This window comes from Perna viridis, chromosome 2 (genome assembly GCF_037379345.1).
Source record: "Perna viridis isolate PV_CMFRI_1.1 ecotype Kerala chromosome 2, ASM3737934v1, whole genome shotgun sequence".
Lineage (NCBI taxonomy): Eukaryota > Metazoa > Mollusca > Bivalvia > Mytilida > Mytilidae > Perna > Perna viridis.
Window position 1 is genome coordinate 28,488,655 of NC_142446.1, and position 24,283 is coordinate 28,512,937.

General features: G+C 30.9%; 1 protein-coding gene across 11 annotated transcripts in view; it reads right to left on the bottom strand.

Annotated features, from left to right (window-relative positions):
* LOC148624349 (ras guanyl-releasing protein 3-like) overlaps positions 1-23,933 on the bottom strand; it is a 52,921-nt gene extending 28,988 nt beyond the window's left edge. For 2 of the 11 annotated variants that reach the window (XR_015919685.1, XM_088567122.1), the window contains exons 1-4: positions 21,058-21,379; positions 4,124-4,300; positions 2,219-2,324; positions 579-692 (exon numbers count right to left, since the gene is read on the bottom strand). Coding sequence is in view for 9 of the 11 variants with exons in the window: in XM_088567122.1 (XP_088423248.1) it covers positions 579-692; positions 2,219-2,324; positions 4,124-4,300; positions 21,058-21,112 (452 nt within the window). In the remaining 2 variants the exon portion in view is untranslated. Of the gene's footprint in view, positions 1-578; positions 693-2,218; positions 2,325-4,123; positions 4,301-10,082; positions 10,169-11,541; positions 11,608-12,441; positions 12,915-13,045; positions 13,065-21,057; positions 21,380-21,416; positions 21,471-23,915 lie in introns of those variants that run through there. The other 9 variants (XR_015919686.1, XM_088567130.1, XM_088567123.1 and 6 more) reach the window with 8 other exon arrangements.
* Positions 23,934-24,283: the final 350 nt, after the last annotated feature.

The following is a 24,283-nucleotide window of genomic DNA, read 5'->3' on the forward strand; positions in this document are numbered from 1 at the left end:
GTTGAAATACCAAAGGTTACAAAAATGTAGTTCACATTTCTAAAGCCAATACCTAGGACCATTTATAATAAAAAAAAGAGGCATTTGTGTCATCCATTGCAATTACAATTATTCTAATCTTAACTTGTTTTTTTCTCATTAAAAAAAAAAGAAAGTACACAGAGATCTAATTCTTTTGCAACAATACATGATCATAAAATGATATAAGCAGCATTCTCATGGATTATCTTGGTCAGCAATGAAAGGGATTTGATTTTCAGTTTTTGACATTTCAAATGTCCATTGTCCATCATTGAGATTGAGATATTCTCTTTGTAAACATTTGAGTTACAACCATCTATAAAAAATACTTAAGTAGGATAGTGATAGTAGTTATTAACATGCCTGGATTAAGCATTTATGGACTCCATTGTGTTGATATTTAAATCATGCATTGACCAATAAATTGATGGGACATTAGTTGAAATGTACACCAACCTGATATCTTCATAGCATAACCAATACATCTTACAAAACTAAATTATTTGTTTATCAAAGAGCCATAAAAAGAAAAGAAAGAACAGACATTTTTAACTTACCTAACAGCATAACATATTTTGGCTTTGTATAACTGTATTTCACAGTCTGAATCTGAAGATAAATGATCACAGTCATCTCTGGTACAAACAACAGTCTCATGACTATTCTGATAGCTACAGCAGTGTCAAGGAAACCTCATCTTCCAAATCTACTTAGAGGAGATTTACAGGGACAACCATTACTCATCCTTTAGGAAATATTAAAGGATAGATAAAGGTTGTTCAATATTGTAAGTAGCCTTGCCTACTTTTTTCAGCCAGTTTTCTTACTAACTTCTTGCTTTAACCTTAAAGTGTATGCACTTGTTATCACAGCTTTTAATGCTGAGTAAAGTTGGGCATTATCTTTTCAAAACTTTCTTTTTATTTGCAGCTAAGTATAAGATTTCTGGGTTTTAAATATTTTCACCACACATAGGAAAGCTGGTCTATTACACATTAATCCTTTGATTGTTTATATAAAACAACACATATTTTAGTTGGGTTGTAGAATTAACTATGCAACGGCATAAATGTATTGTCATTGTAAGATTATAAAACATTCTTACAAGCTTGAATTTTTATTTTATATCTAGCCCTTGTATAAGCTATTCACTATCAGAAGCTGTCCATCTAAAAGTCATGCAAAATTAAATAGGTCACATACTTGTATAATTTTTTTTATTTCAAATAAGCTTTAGGCATTTTTTTTACCGAATGAACAATCATATCCCCTGGTAGTCCTGTGATGTCATTAACCTTGATTGGTCCTTACTCTGCAACTCAAATAATCCCAAACAAAGTAATATTTTGATTATGAATTAATCATTAATATTTGGATTGAAATACGTTAGAAATTAAATAATAAAGAATGTTTCTATTTTTTAACAGGCCAAATGAAATAACCAGGTTCTGGCCATTTTACACTTTAATAAACCACAAATTAAATATTCAAGAAAAAAGAGTTATCCAATATATTTATCCATAAAAGAAAATATGAATGCAGTTGATTATTTTTTCTACCACTAGAAAAAAAAATCATATCAATCTTTTAAGAACTGAATTACTCTGAAGCCTGGCCCCTTTACTCCTTGTTACTAAAAAATGGTGGGAAATGTCCCAATACTGATAAGAAAATACAATAAGAGATTTCCACAAAAAATCAAATGAAAAATAAATCAAAATTGGACCAGAAATAAAAACATATAAAAATAAAGATATGTGATCTTTCAACCCATTAATTATCAATTAAATGATTATATGGAGGATGGCCATTTATTTACATGTAATAATATATTGTGTTTACAGACTTGATCTGATCATTTCAAAAAAGCAGTAGTAGTTTTTGTCATTTACAAAACCAACTGGGACTAACGGGTTCACATGTACAAATGTTCTTTAACATGTACATGTATTCTAAAATAAACCATTTGCAATTAATAGAAGTACATTCATTAGCTGCTTGTATTAATTTATCTTGTGTTTTTTTCACATAGAAATTTAGGTATTGAGTAATTTCAGTCATATCTGGATAGTGAATTAGTCTTTGAAGAGCCAGGTATCATATCCATTCAGATGTTGTCAGAAATGTGGTTTAATGTATGTCAAAAACAGATCACAGATTCATTGTTTTGTTTACAGTTTTAAGATTAGAAGGATACAGATCAATAAAAGTTTCCGCTAACTCTTCTGATGTTATAAACCACTTGTGCATTAAAAACATAACATTGGGATACTCTGTGTCATCTATCAGGTCCCCTTCTTTTGCTGAAAAAAAAAACCATAACAATGTTATAAGATGAAGACACTATGTATTGGCTTTAACCTCTGAACCCAAATTTACATACAAAACTAAAAATTGTTGATAGTACAGAATTCTAAGTCAAATCTGTCAATCTGAGTGGAGTGATACAGAAGTCACACCCATACTTTTTGATGTGTGGCTGGAGCCTTTCTTTGTTGTAGTAGATAGCAGATTTAAATAGCCAATTAACTGACTTTGTTAAAGGATTAATTCTTTAGCCAAATGGGTGTATCAGGAAGTAGTTTAGGGTTTGATCCTTGTAGAGACACTAAAATTTTGTAAGGCAAATCATGCTCACCTGTCACATTTGGTACCCAAATAAAAAACCCATGGGATGAGCTAGTTGTGTTAACAGTCATTCATGAAATGAAGACTCTTGATGTTGAGGAAGTGTGGCAGGATGTCTTATCTGCATGGTAGTATGCATTTGATTTAAATAGCCAGTTTATTGACTTGGCTTCATGATTAATTTTTTAGCTCAATCAGTTTATTGCTAGGGGTATAATTTTGTGAGTTTCTCCAATTATGGACATGACAGATGATATATATAAACACCTAATACTGTTAATTCATATAATAATAGTAGTTACTATCTGTGTACAAGTTGATATTTTATGCACCATATAAATGTATCTGTATTATATTCTAACAACAAAATAGCCTTCTAAAACCAGAGATGTTCTTACTAGTCACATAAAAAGTAAGTGTGCCATCCCACAGTGAAACTTGTTGACTCCTTGGGCACTTGTCAATGCAATCAATTATATGTATTGAAACTTGTGTTTTTTGTAGTTTATATTATGATTTTGTAACAAGTTTCTAGATGATGTGATCTTAGTCCTAAAAATAACATCATAAAATCCTTTGTCAAAACATTGATACCAGACTAAATATGAGAGAAATGTTCAGTTAGTTTTTTGCCTCAAGGCTTGATATATAATTACCGATAACCCTTGTTCTTAAAAGTTACACAACCTCTATAAATAGTTGTATTTACATGAAATATAGAGGGAAAACATGTTTTAAAGTCTGTAGCAGTGATAAAGTACTAAACAGCCAATAGGAGCTGAACAAATGTTTTAAGTATAAAAGGTGATATAAAGACTTAAATTTATCCTATGCAGGATGTTTATATATCATTGTCATTTAAAAAAAAAGCATACAGCTTTATCCAGAACATTAAAAATCTACAATTATCAAATGAGTTTAACAGAATGATAAAAATAGGTCATTAATGGAACATTAAGTGATACCCCGCCACATAATGGCAAAAGTGTAGATGGCAAAATTTTCAATATTGCTAAACTCAAAAAAAACCTTTTGGCTTTTGTTGAAAATTGAATCTAACCTGTACTTAAGTACTTATTTAACTAAAGTGCAAAGTTTCAAAAAATTCATTGATCCTTTCCCAAGTAATCATCTGGTAATTGTCAGGGGATGGATAGATGGATGGACATGCAACTTTTCAGAGGGTACCACATAATAACCCTACTTTGTTCATGGAGGGATATAAAAAATTAATGCACAAAACTGCTAGAAGAGTAACTTGCCAATGCTTTTTGTAACTAAAGAGACATAATTTATATAAATGATGATTAATCACACATTTGGTACTGATATGTATAGTTTCTTACTTGCAAAGTTCTTGGGCCTTATAAGGGTTTAATATGTAAATCAATACAGGAAATAATATGTAACTGCTTATATTTTTACCCTACAATGGACCCTAATTTAAATGGATGACGTTTTATGTATAACTTACAAAAGCTTTCAATGCAGATATGGACCAATTTTTCAGCGGTTGCAGCTCTAACCGTAACTCCGGGGATGAGTGGTTTATCCTCCTCCATATGATCTACGTTAGACTGTATAACCGGCATGACCTCCTCTGCAGGCATGGATTTAGGAGAACTACTGGTACAATCTGGCTGACAACATCCTGAAAATATAAATATTCTTGATTTAGAAACTATAGTAATATAAGAATGTACATTGATTGAATACTATTAATATCTAGAGGGTGTTCAACCAGTACAGACATAAATTACTTCTACAGAACCATTATTGAATTATACAAACATGAATAAAGAAAATATAAAAATAACAAGAGGAAATGATAGAAAATCTTGGAATCAAAACCTTAAATATTGGAAGAGAAATTGTGCCTGTGTTTAAACTGCAGCATACAGCAAACCCTAAATAAACAGATGACCTGTCCAAACCAAATTTCTTCTGAAATTCCTTCATATCAATTTTAAAGCATTTGGAACCTGTATAATATTAACACCATCCTAAACCAAACAATTTCTTCAGTCCAAAAAAAAAAGGTTCCGTTTAGAAAGATTTCACTATATAACACAAAAATCTACCCCTATTACTAAAGCTTAGGTAAAAGAACTTGGATATTCAGTTGTTTACCCATAGAAACCACAATTTGGGGTATTTACATCTTAAACCCATGCACTGAAGAAATATACATCATAGCTCTAAGGAAGTACCAACATATCTTAGTCATTAACTTTTCATTAAACTTCAAAACAATAAAATTTCTTTTCTTCAGAAAACTGAATTATACTGAAGACTAACCTTATTAGACAAGTTCCTACAAATGTTTGACAAGTCCTGATTGATTATTACCTGTCCCAGGATCAATTAACAGGTGTCAAATATTCAACTGTTTATTTCTAACTTCTTTTACTTATTCATGAATGTAGTTTTAGAGAATGACATGTTCCCTAAAGACTCAGAATAATGTTCTTCTGATAATTTGTGTTTTGAAATCCTCTGAAATCAGACATTATAACCTAGAGTTGGAAATACTACAAATGCCATTCTTGATTAACGATTGTGTTTTAATATATTCATTTTAATCATAGCATCCATTAATTTTAACAAAAATTTTTAATTTTATCGTAAAACTATATAGGACAAATGGTTCATTGTAATTTTCCTATAAATAGAACAAAGTTTTAGGACCAGTAATAACAAAATCAACATAAATGAATTTCATTATTTTAAAAAACGAAGATGGGGTAATTAAGGTATTAAAAATCTTTTTTTACCATTAGTCATATTTGCAAGCAGCAGACACCAGAAGGGCATCTATGAAGTCAAGGATTTTTAAAGTAGACAGAAAACAACAGAGATGGTTTAAACTAGCATGAATTGCTCACCTATAAAATAAGAAATCTGGTGGCCAAATTATCTTAATCAAGCAGAACAAAAGTTAATCATTGACTGTGAAAGTACTATTTTTCGTGGGGTACCAATTTTTGTGGTTTTTGTGGGTAGGCCAAACCACAAAATTTGGTTCCCAACAAAAAGGAGACTTCCATTGATGTGTATACTGAAAATCTCAAAACTATGAATTCAAGAATCCATGAACTTGTGTTTCTTCCCACATCCACAAAAACTGGTATCCATGAATTGAAATACTTTCACAATATATTTCCCTCTTTTCATCATTTTGCTAAGTTTGCTTAAGCGTGCTTACATATTAGCAAAGATACATGTCAAATTGGTTTCAACAGCAACTTTGAACATCTTAAGTCACATAATGAGCCATCACAAAAATTGAACCATTTACAGAGGGCAATGACTGAACAACCCTATCAACTTTCAATGCAGTGCCACCTTCCTCTATACATTTGCTATACTTAGATAAGTTTTAGAGAAGATATATGCCAAAATGTGTATCCCATATGATTTCTGTGGAAACTTTGAGTTTCAGCAACCATTGCTGAGCCCAACAATACGGTGGATTATTTGGAGAGGGCATTGAGGTCAACAACCTTAACATTGTCAGAAGCATAAATAGCCTCTTAAGGGACAGATCCAGAAAGAAATAAATTTGAAGGTTCCAGGCTATCATCTGCTCAATATGCTCAAACTGCACAATTCTTTTTAAAAAGTTCCAACAATCCCCTATGGATCTGACACTGCTCTGGAAGCCATCTTGTTTGATCTTGTTTGGCAATGTAATTCAACAAAATGTTAAGTGTAGAGATGGATAAGTAACCACGAAGCAAAGTGATAACATCAGCTTACCACACGTCCAGAGATGTCAAAAGAGGGATATATAATAGTGAGGATAAAGAGAGAAAAATATAAAGTGATTATTTACAGGAAATTAGTGATAGGCAAGAACAAAGATAGAAAATACAGTATTTTTCTAAAGAACAAAGACAGAAAATACAGTCTTTTTCTTAATGTATCATTCACAGAAACACTAACTTACTGATCAGTCTTTCAGAGCTCAGAATGGACAAGGTGAAATGCTATCTCTATTTTTATTTTTATTTTTCTGCCTTGTGATTATTAACTGTAATCACAATACTGTATTGCAAGGCTTTAATTTCTTTTCTAGGAATACTGATGAGATAGCAATAAAAAAAACCAATAATGACTATTATTGTGTTTATTTAAATTGTTCTCATCTACTTTATTGTAGTACACATATTTTCATTTCCATCATCTACATGCAATACAAATGTAGTGTCAAGTGGTGTAAATACCAGTTTACTAATACATGTACAGAAATATATGTAAGTCATGTGCTTTGTTTACTAGGTCAAGTACACACTGAAAGTATTGTATTAGAGAAAATGTTCACATTCAAACAATCGAACTAATTCTTGTCTATATAGTTTTATTGAATTACTGGACATATCATACCAACTGCTAAATAATAAATTATTGTGAATCAAACCTGAATAAAATTTTAACCTTCTTGAGCCCCAGAGTAGATATTTTGTACTAATCTGAATAAAAAGTAGAAATGTAAAAAAAAGTTCCTAATTCATAGGGAGTTCAAGATCCAAATATAACTGTTTGTCAAAGAAGCTGCTTTATTATTGCTCTTATGTTTAATACAAGGAATGAATTAAAGCCTCTGTGAAACAGAGTTTCTCAAATACCATGATGCCAAGCAATGCTACATATTTGTCACCATGCGAGATACACCATAAGGGTACACATTTTAACTACCATTTATCAAGGAGGACATGCCAAAACAAAGCTTAAAGGTCGCAGCATTCAATAATAGATCAGACATGCAGTAGACAAAGATGACCTTTTGACATAGACACAACCAAAAAAAAACCTGACCATTGAAAACCTTTTTTTTCCATCTGATGTTATATGTACTGTAAAGCATTACAGGCATGGATACATGAGATTCAACCAATTATTTGACAAAGTCAAAACAAAGCTCATCATTAAAACTAAGTTTTCTGACACTTTAAATATTATCTAGAAAGTTAATGCTGACCTACTAAGACATGATATAAAACAAATACCAACAGCAATATATATTTTTATACCCATCCAACTCCCTTGATACCTAAATTAAGTGAAAAAAATCTGTTCAAACTAAACAGAATGAAAGCTACCATTCTGAAGAAGATTTCCACCTGATGTTTTACATTATTCCTAGAAGAGTACTGATCACACAATGTTAACCTTTAAATATAGGACTTTTCCATAGGAGAATGGTCCAAACCAAGACACAGCTGACCAGTTTTCATCAGACATTTTACATACTGTCTACGAAGTGACAGTATCAATCATGTAATGACACAAGAAGTTTCCCATCAAAATTCTATATTGTGTGTACATAATGTATACACCCAAACTATCAACAACTCAAGAGTAGATCAATATTTACACAATTAAACAAGAATCTCCTGACAAATTGCTTTGTACTTACTGAACATTGTTTGAAAGTGTATGCTATATTTCAAACATTAGTTTGACATTTTGGAATTGATTACACTTACAGTTAGATTTAATGGTTTAAGTTTTATGCACCCTCGTATATAAGATTGCAAATGGCCATTTATTTTTGTACATCTTTATCCATATCTTAAAGTAAAAAATGTTTCCTTTCTAGTGATATAAAAAGTAAAGGGTTAACTGAAAACAAGACCCATGTCACCATCACAGTTTGAGAAAAAAAAATATTAAACATACAAAGTAACTAACAAAATCGTTTGAAACTGGAACCAGTTTGGTTGCAATAAATTCACCCAATAACCCAGCTATCTTAAACAATGTCAAGTATAAATTAAGTTTTAACTTTTTGTGCAGACTGTACCATTGGCAGGGATCTTTGTTGTCCTTTACTTACAACTAAACTTTTGACTTAATTAACTCCAATGAATGAGCAATTAAATACCACAAGTGATACCTTCATTAATGTCAATTATCCCATCAATATAGTAATACATCATCAGTTTGTAAACAAACACCAAAGTACCTGAAGCTAGACAAAACAATATGAGAAAAATCACATTAACAATCTGTTCTAACCAAAGAGAATAAAAACAAACACTGAAAAAAAAACAACTTTTCAGGTCAATAATCATGTAAAAACACATCATTTGACATGCTGAAGTCTATCAATCTGTTTTGATAATTATACTCAGATAAGAAACTGCTTTACTTGTGTTGAAAGAAACCAATTTCTTTAAATTAAAGACATTTGGTTTTTATTATCTACTAGAACAGTTGTAGATGCTGTGTAACATCTTTTGTTTTAGTTAAAGCCTAAAAGTATAAAAAAATGATTGTGTAAAACATAAGGCTTTTGGTTTGTTATATTCCCCTAATCCTTAAATTTTGGTATGCTCTTAAATAGAATATGAAAGTTTCTGGTATATACTATTCACATTCTCTTAGATGAAGCATGAAAGCTTTTGTATTCAGACTTTTCCCGTCTTCTTAGCTTTAGGTATGCATTCTTCCCCTCTTCTTAGCTTTAGGTCTGCATTCTTACCCTCTTCTTAGCTTTAGATTGGCATTCTTACCATCTTCTTAGCTTCAGGTATGCATTCTTCTCCTCTTCTTAGCTTTAGGTATGCATTCTTCTCCTCTTCTTAGCTTTAGGTATGCATTCTTACCCTCTTCTTAGCTTTAGGTATGCATTCTTACCCTCTTCTTAGCTCTTAATATGGTCCCTTCATCTCTTATAGAATTAGATAGTTTTCGGTATGGACCCTTCCCCTCCATAAAGAAAGCTTTGTTACATGATGTTTAACTTCTTTTTAGCTTTTGGTATTTATTTCTTCCTTCATCTCAGAGGGAATGTGAAAGCCTTTGATATATCCCTTTCCCCTCTTCATAGATGGAATAAGAATGCTATTAATATGCACTCTTCCTCTCTTTTTAGATGGAATGTGAATATCAAAGTTGACCATCTAGTGTGTATGAAAACAGTACAAACACTGCTTGTTAACAACTTGCTTCAACACAAAGTTTATTGATATTATCTTGGGTGGATAATAATGATTATTCATATTTTAAAAGTATTTTTTTGTTAACTCTCTTACTTGATATTGTACTTATTACGTGTATAATTTAACATGTTTGCATGGTTTCCTTCACCTTGTTTTAATGAAATTAATTAAAACAAAGAAATTATATTTTTTCACTTTGTCATGATATTATGACAGATGTTATTTTTTCACCTAATGGTTATTAAGCTTTATAACTGTATTTTGTATAGTGCACTTAAGTCACTATGTTGGGAAATCAAGAAGGAAATGGAGATTTGAAACACACACAATAAAAAAACAACATAAGTTAATTGCAAGCAATGGATTAAAACAAAAATTTGACCACAGATAGATCTAATCATGCTGTAGACTTATTGTTATTCTCCATGTCAGAATTTAACTAAACCTAACAGTTTTGGAGATATAAGCGAAAAACTACTGTCTGACCTTTTTCACTTTATAAGTATCTTTTAATTCTAACATTCATCATTGTTGTGATACCAAATGACTGTATAAAGGACAACTACCAGTACCTGCAAGAATTAATTTTCACATTTTTCTCTCAAAAAAATAAATTTGGCTTTACAATAATTGTCACAGATCATTTGGACACAAGTTTTGTATAGTTCTAGGCATAAAAAAGATTATATGTTGTAAGAATATAATTTTTGAAGGTTTTATTTTTCTCTCCTCATTTCACAAAACTCGAGAAAACTAGTGCAATGTGAAATACCTTATCTTAACAGTTACAGAAAAGAGAGATAATAGCACAAGATATTGGTGGCACATGAAAGAAGGCAGATATTGGTGGCACATGAAAGAAGGCAGATATTCATATTTTTAAAGAGAGCTCTTGCAATTTGTACTGTTTGTTAAGGGAGATAGGACTTATTCACAACATGGAAGAGAGACTGGTGGAAAAGGGAGAAAGGGATACTACTATAATTTGACAGAATGGTACAGATAAAAAGGAAACATTTATAATTAGAGAAAAAGCACTATAATATGATACCTAAAGGGAAAATGGATATGAACAAATAACTGCAGAGAACCTAAGAAAAAAATACTAGTGGTAAAGGAAGAATTAATTTATTTACAAATGGCAGAAGGGCTTAAACACATGATACAAGCTGTAACAGGAGAAAAGGGATGTTCCTTTAATTTGACAGAGCACTCTTACATGCAGTACAGATACTGGTATATAAAGAGAAAGGAGACATTTATAACTAGGGGTAAAGGAAGAATTACACATGATATTCAGGATAAATTTGATAATTAAAAAAATAGATAATCATACTAGTGGTACAGAACTTGGAGAGCTCTGTGTTGGCACAGTTGGCAAAAAGAAACAAAACATGTCTCTTCCTAATATTTTACAGGAATACAAATACTGTTGTATCAGTGTTACATGTAGTGGTATTATTTTACAGGAATACAAATACTGTTGTATCAGTGTTACATATAGTGGTAAATTTTCAAGCACTTTGTTTTTGTTTTGTTTTATTCATATTGGTTGAAATTTGTTATTTTTTCCAACAATCAATGTAGGTCAGCAATGTGCAATTCCATATTTATGGGGAGTATCAGAATATGATTTCAAAACACAAATAGAAATACTGCATACTGGCCATATAGGAAAATATAAGGAAGCTATGTCTTGTAACCTTGACCTTCACCCTAAGGCCATCCAAATAGCTGAATAAGTAATTATTATCATAACAAATAATTATATGAAAGAAATATGTACACATGTACATAAATATGTCACATGGAAACTAATATATAGAAAATTTATGCATCAAATGCTCATAAAATTCCTGATATAGAGAAAGCCTTAGCAGTAAATCACCAACCTCTATGATGAGAACGGATACACCCAGTTAGTTACACCTATGTCCTTACATACCTGCATAGATCAGTCATTTTATGAAGTGTTTCAGCCATTTTCCTTTAAATACTGTTTGCAACTTTGTTCATGGATATTGGATATGTTTTATTAAAAGAGAAAACCTAGTTCAGAGAAGAGAGGATGTTCTTTGTATCAATGTAAACAAACAAACAGTTAAAGCTTCTTAAAATGTATGGTAATATGGGCTATGTCGTGACATTACATGAGTAAAGTAAACATATCTTAGGCCACAATCTTTAAAATCTGAATATCTTGTTACCCCTTATCTTGTACCTACATCAAAGAATCTAGTTGACAAATTAGATACAGTACACATCTTAGGCTAGGTGAAGGAATAAATTGGCTATTTATTTTTGACCTAAAGGTAAAAAGTAAACTATTAATGTGTCAGTCAGCTGTTCACTTGCATGGTAAAGGCTATTGCAGTTATCAGATTACTAGCACTTTAAAAAAAAATATGACGCATAAAAATACACATTATATTTTCTTTTTATTTGACCTTATACCTTTCATCACAAATTGTCACCCAATTCAATGGATGACTTACTTATTACACTAAATAGTGTATATAAGGACAGCTTTACCAACCACCATTGTAATTAAGTATTTTCAATAAAATCCTGTTCCAAATGCATTGCAAGTTATTTTTCAAGCAGGGAAATAGGAACACCTAAAACACACTTGCATTACATGTAATAATAAGGGTAACCCTGACAAAATACAAAAACAACTGCTAAAGAATTCCTTTATCACTTTTCACCAAGGGAAACATTTACTTTCAATTAATTGTATACATTTACTGCTTGGTTCACATTAATAGATTTACCTGTATGTTTACAAATAATTTCTGTAAATCAAACATTTTATCAAAAATTTATCTAACCATTAAATCAATACCTTCCTCAAATTCCTGATTTTGTTCCAAAGCCATGGTAACACAGATAAAAATTAAGGTATACAAATTCCACTCATTATGGTGACCGATGTCCCTTGCATTCTATGACAATCATAAAATGTCATTATAGATCAATCATATCCTAGCTATGTGTGGAAACTGAACATTACAATATATCATACACCATATTATCACTGCCCAGAGGTGAATACTTGTATATTGCATCTAGTTAGTGATTCACTTCCTTAAGGAAGTCAAGATTTATTCTCTGTTTAATCCATTGGATTATAAATAGTCACTTTCAATAGGATGAGATGTAATAAACTGCATATAACATCAAATTTACAATCCAGATTACACATTTTACTTTGCACAGTGCTGATGTAGAGAGATTTGATAACCTTCTGTAGCTTCCGTGTCCAACAACCAAATGCTGTTTTCTAATTGGTCAATTATAAGCCGAAGGTTAATTTTATCAGTGAAGACCACTTAACCTACAATATCATTACAACTTGATAAAACAAGATCTCACAAAAAAAAAAAACAAGCTTAATTTGTATCATATGATTACATGAACAGCCAAAATTTTCAGAACGAAAGACTTACTTCATCAACATATTTCTAAGAAGCTCATAAACGGTTGATGTAATGTATACATGACAGTTCACAACAGAAGTGGAAATACTTGTACAAAATCCCAACATGTACACTTGTACATACAACATGCAATGCCTGACTTAAGGGCAGACATGAACTTCTAAAATAATCAGGTAATTTACATTTAAAAAACAATCATGTTTTACAATTTATTTCAACATTTTGGAAAAACAACTGAATAAAACCACAATTTTACTGCAGAAGGAACTATAAACAGGTAACTATATGCATACAAAATTGTAAAAGTGTTACTAGATCATCCTTAAAGCTGTCAAAGAAAAAAAATCATTGGCAAGAAAATCTTCTAACATAACATGTAACACTAATTTCAGGAGGGCATTATGTATTACAGGTATTATTGAGGTTCATATTTTATGGTTTTTGTCCTTGAAAATCACAATTGGATGCCCCTATAAGAAAAGGTAAAACACTTAAATGTTCTTAAAAAGGCAGCATAATAAAACCACAAAATATGAAAAGTAGGATTAGTTTTAAAGAACAAAATTCTAATCTGACCATGATTTAGTGTTAGATGCACTTTTTTACCAGTATTTCTGTAAAAGCTAGGTTTCTTTGATTACTCGTGTCATAACTAAAAACCAAACAATAATGATATTGGTAAAGATTGCCCAAGATTGAAAAAAAAAAAAAAAAACTTTTAAAAAGTTTTTTTTTTCCAAACTTTTTTCTTTTTCTTGAGTTTTGATCTGCTAAAGCATGTACCATGAATACCACATCACACTATATTACAAGTGTATAGACCACAATAGTTTTCCTACAATACTATCTAACAAACAAAATTTTAATTTCATGGCCTTGCATTGCTAAAATTATCCTCATAATTTAGACAATGAATTGAGATAATGACATCTAAATAGGACAAAAAGATGGTGAAATATAAACTAACTTAATATGTGACTACAAATAGAAGCTGGTGACCCTGTTATGGAACTGAAAGAATGAAATAAGGGAAAAATAATTATTATCTTATTGACCAAAGTACCTAATGAGATAGTCCAAAAGCAGAATATAAATTGTTCTCAAGTACTACAGAAACTGCCTAGGAGATTCATGTTGTAAAAACCCCATCTGAACAAAATTAAATGATGCCTTTTCAGTCTATATATGCGTTATTCTTACATATACATAACAATAGTTCTTTCTGTATTCAGATCTGTATTTTTGATAAAACCATACATTTATTTCTCACTAAAATCAACCAAATCACACCAAATCAAGAACAATAACTCTTTCCAAGTACCAATTTCATACACAATGAACTGAGGCTAGTTTCTGAATCAGAAATAAAAGTGAATTTGGTGGATTTTTGACATGCATGAATCACCTCCTGTCTGAATATGAAATATTATTATATAAAAAGGTGCCATGAACAATTTCAATGAAATATAAAACAATTCTGACAACAACTAAAAAAAGAAACAGTGACAATAATCTACCAGATACAAAATTTGAATTACAAGTTTGGAATAAGAGGAATATTGCTGAAATAAAAATTAATGAAATCCCTATTTAACTCCTGGACTTATAAATTGACCTAAAGAGATATAGAATTTGATTCTGAATTTGAAATATCTCGATTGGTGGTCAATACCCCAGTTAACTAGTTCTCTAATTTTTATCAGTCTGTGGTTAACCAATGGGTGACATTCGAAGAAATATCACATGACCAACATGATACAATTGAACTCCTGTCACATGACTTACTGTTGACAATTGAAAACTTAGTCATATGACATAATGCATAATTGGTTATAAATAATCAGGATAATTTAAGAAAGTTTACAGCTTAATATGACAAGTATTCATTGTTAAAGTGTATATTGCATAAAATCAATCAGAGAACTTTACAGACAGTAATGTATCTAGAGGAAGATTTTCCTTGTAATGTTACTTCAGCACACTACAGCACACAGAAGTCACTACTAACTTATTGATTGCCTTAGCTTACAGATCAAGATGTTTTGGATGAATGTTTTGAACAAGTTCTTGGAAATGGTAATAAATATTGCATGCTACTGAGCATTGATCCAAAATAAATATGACAGGATCTTTTTTTTTCATTGCAATGTTTTTTATTCTTTATATTGGCAGAAAAAAAGATTGTAAGTGCAAATCTGCAGCACACAAATCAACCATTACAAATGTTTACATAAAAAAAAATTGAACAGGAGTACCTTTGACAATAAATTCACAGGGAAGACTTTTCTAAGGAAGTAAATTAATTGTAAAAGTATTGCTTGTCATGAGATGCTATAACTCTTGGGGAACCTGATGAATAGTATCTGTAGCAATGGAACAGTTAAATTGGCACCTAATGTACAGTCTCTGTAGCAATGGAACAGTCAAATTGACACCTAATGTACATTATCTGTAGCAACCGAACAGTTAAATTTGTACCTGATGAATAGTATCTGTAGCAATGGAACACTTAAATTTGTACCTATTGAATAGTATCTGTAGCAATGGAACAGTTAAATTTGTACCTGATGTACAGTATATGTAGCAATGGAACAGTTAAATTGGTACCTGATGTACAGTATCTGTAGCAATGGAACAGTTAAATTTGCACCTGATGTACAGTATCTGTAGCAATGGAACAGTTAAAAGTATTGCTTGTCACGAGATACCCACAAATCAATGTGATTTCAAATTATACAAAACCATTCCCTTACTTTATATAAAAAGTTTTTAGGTTCAAAATATAATTTAAATGTAAAAAGACCATGGCAACCTCTGATGTTAGGAATTTATAGATATGGGCTATCTGTGTTTACTTTTGGTTCTGTCTTGTCATGTCTTGTCAAAAAATAATCAAAATTGACCATGTAGGTTTTGAATTTTTATGAATGTACAATGTATATCATTTCAAGTTATGTTGTGTAGAGAATCCCAGAGCATGACAGCAAGTTGTTACACCATCACATCCAATCTCTATAACTTTGTTAAAACCATCAATAACCAAGCTCTATAACTTATTCAAAATTGAACTAAATGAAGTGATATGTGTTTTTGATCAAGGAGACAGTGTACCCATACTGTCATAAAAAAATCTGCATATTTTTAATGCCTTTCAAAAAAAAGAAAATTTCAGTAAAAATAGACAAGACTTAAAGCTAAAGATACTACTAATAAGGCATAGAAAATGGTTACAGCTCTAGGCTTTTTAATTTTAAATGCCTCAATCTTATGTAAAATCTTAAGTGTTCAAAGTATTCCTAATGTGATAAGTTTTTCAATGATACAATGTTTGTTTCAAGTTGGCTGGTTCCAAAAGTACTGGTATTACACCTGAACAATAAAAACACAGCATATCTTTAGAATCTTATTATGTGCACAGATAACAACAGAGAAGGCAAAATTTATCTGTACCTGATAAATCATATGTCAGACTGGGCAAAATTGATTAAAAGTGTCCTTAAAGAGAACTAATGCTCCTGCTGTAAAATGTGCGATGCTCAAGCCAATTGCCAAATTACTTACAAAACTTTAAAACTTTAATTCCAAACCTCCATAAAGGAATCTAACACTGCATAAAGTTTCATAAGAATCCTGCCAGTAATAACAGTGGAGTGTAAAAAGGCATTTATCAGACAGACAGACAAACAGATCAAAATCTGTATACTCTAAAAAAATTTGTTTTCTCTGATATTAAATACTGAAACATTATTAACCCTAAACAAAGTAACAAAAGAAACAATAAATTAGATAGGTCATTTCACAAAAGATATATTGATGTAAATTATTTGTCAATACATTATACAACTGACCATGATTGAGGGATGTTTTAAAGACATGGTAGACACTAACACTAGGTTATTAAGGCTTATTGTTTACAGTTTGAGAAATGATAGCACATGACCAATGGATGTTAGATTAGAAAATCTGACCTAATAAAATGATGAGATCATAATTTTCTTGGAAATTCGACAGAATAACTGGGACTTTTGAAGATGATGTAAGAAGTAAATTTTACAAAAAATCAGTTATGCAATGACATTATTACAGAAAATAGTATTGTGATGTCATAACTTACAACTATGACATCGTTATAGAAAATGGTATTGTGATGTCATAATTTACAACTTATTTACACTTACATTAAAACCAAGCAGCTTCAGTCTTTTTTAATTCCAATTAGTGCAAAGGGGCTATGTTTTCTACCTGTTCAGACAAAAAACCAGCACCTTTTGAAACTGACATTTCAGATAAAAATGTAGTTTCTATTTAAGTAGGAAGAAAATAATGCCTAGAACATTTTACTTGCGCACAGAACCCATGTTAAAGAGTAATCAAGGGAACCAAGGTTATAGCGGTAATCAAAAGAATGTAATCCAGGGACAAAGACCAGACATGGAAAACAGACATACACAACAAAGAGCATAAAGTAACTAAAATCATACATTCAAAGTAACAAAAGTAAATGAGCAACTCGGACTCTACTAAAAACTGGGAGCATGGACCAGGTGCACCGGTAGGGTAAGCGTCCTGTGCATCCTCTGGTATATGTGATCATATGTTGTTCACTCTTTACGATTATTTATCATTCAGTATACTAAGAATTATTAGTGTAACTGATGAAGGCTGTGTTTTTAATGCTTTTAAATTCAAATAGTACTTTTTTTCAATCATTCTGTCATTTATTACATGTCCTTCTCTATATAAACACTATTAAAGTTCACATTTTACAAGATTTTATACCTTTTTAATGCCATCTTATGAGCTAGCCTTTAATTAGCTAGTGGTAGTAAATATATAGAATCTACAACGATAACGAGTTGATTATGGAATTTTTCACATCGAGTGAAATAAATTTTATAGTTTAGATTGGGAGGCTTGCTGAGCTATTCAAACTATAAATTTCTTTCACTAGATGTGAAAAATTCATAATCAACAAGCTTTGAGTGTAGATTCTGGTTATCTAATGCCCTAAAAATGTCAAAAATACCCAAAACTGAAAAGCGTGCGAAACGTTATGATTCTGATTCGTAGGAAACATGTTGACGTCACACAAACGCAAACATTCCAAACAAAAGAAACCAGAAGATTTCAAAGGTTTTATCACTTCAAATCTTCCCATATCCCTTCAAAGTTCTTATTTAAGATAAGAAAACACCAAAAACTATCTCATTTAACTGAAATATAACTACAATGGTAATCATGGCGATTCAAGATGGAGTCCAAGACAATGGATTTCTAAGCCAATTAAACTCTGAGAACAAAAAAGTCACTAGTGATGAGAACATTTTTATCCACACCGGTCAAGCGGTATGAAAGTTGAAGCAAAATTAGAGAAATAATATTTTTAACTTAATTTTTAAGTGTAAGGTTTTGGAAAAACCAGAAACATGCTAGTGAAAACACCACTAACCTGATAACATAATTTGAATCCAGGAGGCTTTCTCTATTTGAAGAGACCATTATTTGATCTCTGCATCTCTAAATTTGCTCATAGATTTTTCAATAGAATGTTAGAAAAATAAGGTTTTTGTTAGAGTTACCTACCCTTGAAATGTTCATTTTCAGTGCCTTTCAATGAAATTATAACTCAATTTACCAAAATGATATGGAAAATTTTGTCTTTTTTTCATGATTCTAACAGTGCAAATAGTCATATTAAACTTTCAAAATGGTGGTGTTTTTCATATCATGTTTCACCCACTGCCTGACTCTTACAGTGAGTAACACTTTATGTAATATTCTACAAGTAGCTTACTTTCAAAAGATAATTTTAGGTGAAAACTACCAATGGACAATGTCATCAATAGCGCTATGACACAAAAAAAAGTTTTGTTATCATGGACTTGCAGATTTCAACACTTCTTAATCTGTCAAAATTATAACAGCCTCTTACCGCCAAAAGTCATCAATAAATTATAATGAATAAAACTGAAAAGTGAAAAGCTAACCTAAATTACTTTAAATTTGTTTCTACCACTATTGACAATTAAGATGGTTTGATAAAAAGCAACTTTTACTTGGTTAACCAGAAATAAGAACTGTATTTACTTTTACAGTATAATTGCATGTATTCAAATTCTGATTAGATAGAATATACACATGAAAATATCTGAAGCATAGGTTTCATCACTTCAAATACAAGTTCACTACCATGTATCCAAGGGAAAGCAACTATTTAAACATTATGTATGGAGAAGTACTTTTAAATATGTTAAACGTTATTATTCCAAATATTTAATTCAAAACTGATGGTATAATTTCTGTAGTACATTTATGAGCCTCTTTCAATATTTAAGTGGAAATAAAAGGAGGTAAGTTTTACAAGAAAATAATAAGGAGTTAAGGACAAAGAAGAATGGACAGAGTGAATATATCTAATTATTCCCAAATAGTAAAAATTTTTAAAATATTAAAATTCACACAACAGATCTTGCACTACACAAACATCAACCCCCGAACAGCTGTCAATTACGGACTCTATTTTCCAAACTTAGATTTAGACATCATTCACAGTCTGACATTGGTTTCAAGTACATTGTGCATTAGATCATAGCTAACTTACAATAACCCTAAAAAAACAGCTCAACATCCCAAGGCAAAAAAAAATTAGAGAAAAAGTATTAACTTATGAAATATTAACCTACAAGTATTTAGTATCAATGTCTAGAAAGTATGAAGTAAAAGGCCATTTATTTCATCATAAATTGGCAGAATATAAACAGCTGTTTATCAACAAATTTGTAAAATACTGTACACGTACTAATTTTCGTGATTGCTAATTTTGTGGATTCTATCAACATATTCGCATTTGTCCATTTTCATGGTTTCAAAAAAAAATGTTTAGTGTTAAATAGTGTTAAAATGAATTTCACTGGTATTATTTTTCAGGCTTTTCTGTCCACTGCAAAAATAGCAAGTAAGTTTACAGTAAGGAAATAAGACTTTAAAATTTCATTGCAATCAGATATTTTCTTTTAACTTGGTACTAAATGCTTGGTCTTTGGCAGCTTTTTTTGATCAAAGTAAAAAAAAAACATTTCAAATACAGATATACTAGTATCAAGTTAAAGATACACAGTACAATGTATTTACAATACCAATTCTTAGATTTTTTGGTATTGTTTCCCTATGTGTTTCAATTTCAATTTCAACAGCCATCTGCATCAGGATTGGACAGAGAGGACAAAAGTAACATATGTCACCATAGCAGACAGCATAGAAATTACTAAACATATATATCTATCATAGACCCCTGCAGCAGGTGTGACCGTATTACCTATCTATGATAAACATATTGATTAATATTCAAATACAAACAATAGTGTCTAGTGGCAAAAAGATTATGTAGAACCAAACAAAAAAGTGTCATTGTTTTCAAGGTTTCAACACTCTACAGTAATGGAGTGTTATTTCCCTGTAATTACTTGTGCCTTTGATAATGTGTTAATCAATAAGGAAAAAGAATTAGAAACATGTCACAATGATGTCTTACTCTCTAAAGTCATTGACAATCAAATACTTAATCTCAAAGATAAGTAAATATGCCTGAGTCGAAATTTTTTTTTATAAATGAAGAATTGTCGGTGGTCACTTAGAAGTTAATTTAATGCCCGATTAAATAAATCATAACAAAGGCTTATTAAGTCAGAATATCGTCAAATTGAAAAGTTTAAACTTTGTTCAAATAAAAGCACAAATTTTGATACATTGTACTACATCTCAAGAATCAGAATTTTGCATGGGTTTTTACTAGACAAATTCTACAAAGACATAAATACATTGTTTTTAACAATATGTAACATTGAATACCTAATAAAAAAAAGTTTAAGACAAATTTTAAGGATATTATTGCTTAATCAGATACCATTTTGACAAATGATGCAGTCAAATAAAGGCTCCATTGCAACTGGTTGTTGGACAACACTGTAATCTACATATAGGCCAATAATGGAAAAAATATTGAAGCCATTTATGGGCCATACCTGATCCATCACTGCACATCGCTGGGTAATTAGAGAATATGTCTGCTGTTATCATCCACACCTCAGCAGCTGTCCTTGTGTACCAGCTACATCATCTTATGTCTAATTACACTCGTAGATGTTCACAACAAATTATAATTATGCAGAATCTTCTAATCACATATGCACCAGTTCCATAAATATACTGCAAAAGAGGATAAAAATGAAAGTCTCATATTTAAAACCATATTTGATATCAAAGCTAAATCCCCTTCTTGTCCAGGCACTCTGATAATGACGACATAAAAGTATATTTAGAGCATCTCGGCAGAGAGATCACAAGTCTTTGCGTCAGACTCTGTATTGATTTTATAGTCTACCTTCTATATGTCTCAGGCAACTCTCTCACACAGTCCAGGTAGAAGACTTGATTGATTTGCCCAAATCTATACCCAGATAAACAATATTGATTAAACCTTTCAACTATAAATAGCTTCATCAAAGATGTGAACATTTTAAGGACATTTTATCATTGTATTAATTTATGAACATATAGGAAATTTTAAATCCAATATGACTATTTATGCATTGACTGTTTTCTTGATAAGAGAATGTGTATTGATGAGGCTCTATACCTAATGTCAACAAGCATGTCAGCTTGTAAGGTCAATGTAGTCAGGCATTCAGTAATTTAGATATTTATTGTATGAGATTGTGTTTTCAAAATACTAGAGAAAATCCTGAGTAATTTGATGCATAAAATTAAATTCATTAAGAAATCATTTTGTTCATCAGAATAATGCGATGGTTTTTTCTTCCTTAAACACTTTTAAAAATCCACATAATAAAGTAAATAATTTTACACTACTTTTTTTTTCTTTACATGAGAAAAAAATGATTTCTAATGAAGTTCATATAAAACACTTTAAAATATTTTCCTTTTCTTTTACACATTTTTGTAGTGCAAGATTTCAGTGCAGGTTGATAGTTTATAAGACCCCATGATATTACATGTATTTCTGTTAAATCATAGACAAAGCAATGTTCATTAGGATTTGAAAATATAAGATAGATTTCACAGTTTCTAATGTCACACATCCCCATCAAACAGATTTGAAATCGGATGAAAAAACATACATTTCTAAAATAATTATGTAGTAGTCTTTGTAAGAATCATGCAAATTCTGTAATTTGTAATACATCCTAAGAAAGGCTTCACATTTTTATTTTTGTTATTGAGTTGCTTTATAGGTCTATATGATGAAATTTATAATTATTCATTCCAATCTGTCTGCTCTTCTCTCCAAGAGAAAATCCACATTTAATATCCAACAGTTTCTACTGTATTTTAGTGTCATTTACAGAGTTATCCACGTTAATTCTGAATTCTACAGTGCATTCTATATAATTTTTGTCTCTTATGATCAAGGGTTCTATGAAAAGCCACATAATATTCTCTGTTTACTTAACCATTTTAAACAAATATCAAAAATAAAAATATGTAGGCTTTCAAACCATATATCACATTTTGCATGATTCTTGACTGGAGTGCTACTATTTTAAAAGGGGCAAATTTGCTTACAATGGTGAATTTAATCGCTGAAAAGATTAACTAATTGCATATTTTAAAACTATAAGCTAGGCCATCATAAAACAAGAGACTCCCAGGAGCCTGAATCACTCACTTTTAATATTTTATTTTATGCCTCTCAAGGGCAATAACTCTAATAAGGAGTTGTCTGACAATTTAGACTCAAAGCAGACTTTGGTATAAAATAAAAATGGGAAAAACGTAGAAAAAGGGCAATTACTCCAACCTGGCTAAATAGATTAAAATGAAAAATTGACCAGAGCTAGATCTCATTATGCTGAACACTTTAGCCCAGTCAGAATTTGACTGAACCTGACAGTTTTTGAGATGCAAGTGAACAACTTATGTCTGACCCCCATGTTCTATTTTTAGTAAAGACGGCTATGTTTTTTGTCGGATCAAAGATCCCCACAACCTTTCTATGCAAAACACCCAAAGGAATATTCATACCAACTTTGATTCTGATTGGTCAAGTAGTTTCAGAGGATAAGATTTTTGAAAGAAATAATATTACAAATAGGGAAAAAAAGTCAAAAAGGGCAATAACTCCAACCTGGCTAAATAGATTAAAATGAAAATTTAACCACAGATAGATCTTATCAAGCTGAACACTTTTACATTGTCAGAATTTGGCTAAACCTAACGATTTTGGAGATATATGCGAAAAACATCTGTCTGACCCCTATGTTCTATTTTTAGTGACGGAACCATGTTTTTTTTTCATCGGAATAAAAATCTCCACATTTGTTCTGCTTGGTCTTGTAGTTGCTGTTGTTAGAGGCCAAGAATTGAGTCATACTCCTAAAAAAATCACAACAATTTGTGGCTTTTTTAACTCATGACCCCAATTTTTGATAGAACTCTGTATGAGATACACATGAGATGCCTCATTTTAAAGCACATTCATTCTGCTTGCATGTGAAATCAAATTGTAGTTTCAAAGGCTAAAAATAAAATTGTAAGAACCCAAAAATCAGAAAAACAGCCAATGACTGTATATATACAGTTCCAGCATGGTAAGGGTTAACAAAACATTTTGTTTTCCCTGTAAGCATACATCAAACAAAAAAGTTCAGAAATATTCCAACTAATTTAAAAACTAAAAACTTTTTAAGGAATGTCATAATTGTTATGGTTTTAAACATCATCAGGTTTGTATGGTCAAGATTTCAAATTCAATCGTAAAATACAGCCTATCACGAACACTACAAACTCTATGTCATGATGGTAATCACTAAAGCATTATGGTAAAGTTTTGTCTACAACTTACACTACAGGTAACACAAACCTGGTGATGGTATCTTTTATATACATCATCTTAGTGTTTGAAACCTATCATGTCCTGCAAAATAAAAAAAAAGCCCATAATGCATATCATAATTGACACTACATTTTAAATAACTGTTGACAGTTGATACTGCATACTGTATAGCAAGTAATTGTTGTGAGTGCCAAATTTCACAATTTATGGACATGAAAACAGCTGTCACAAATTTCACTCCTTGAAACTCTTGTGAAGCAAATGATTAGCAAGCTTTTATTTTCATGCCTCAAATCACCTAAGGAATATTACAAAAAATAAAACCATGTGAAAATCATCCTCTGTAAAGTACATACAGAAAAAATCCCAACACCAACACACCAATTCATCAACTT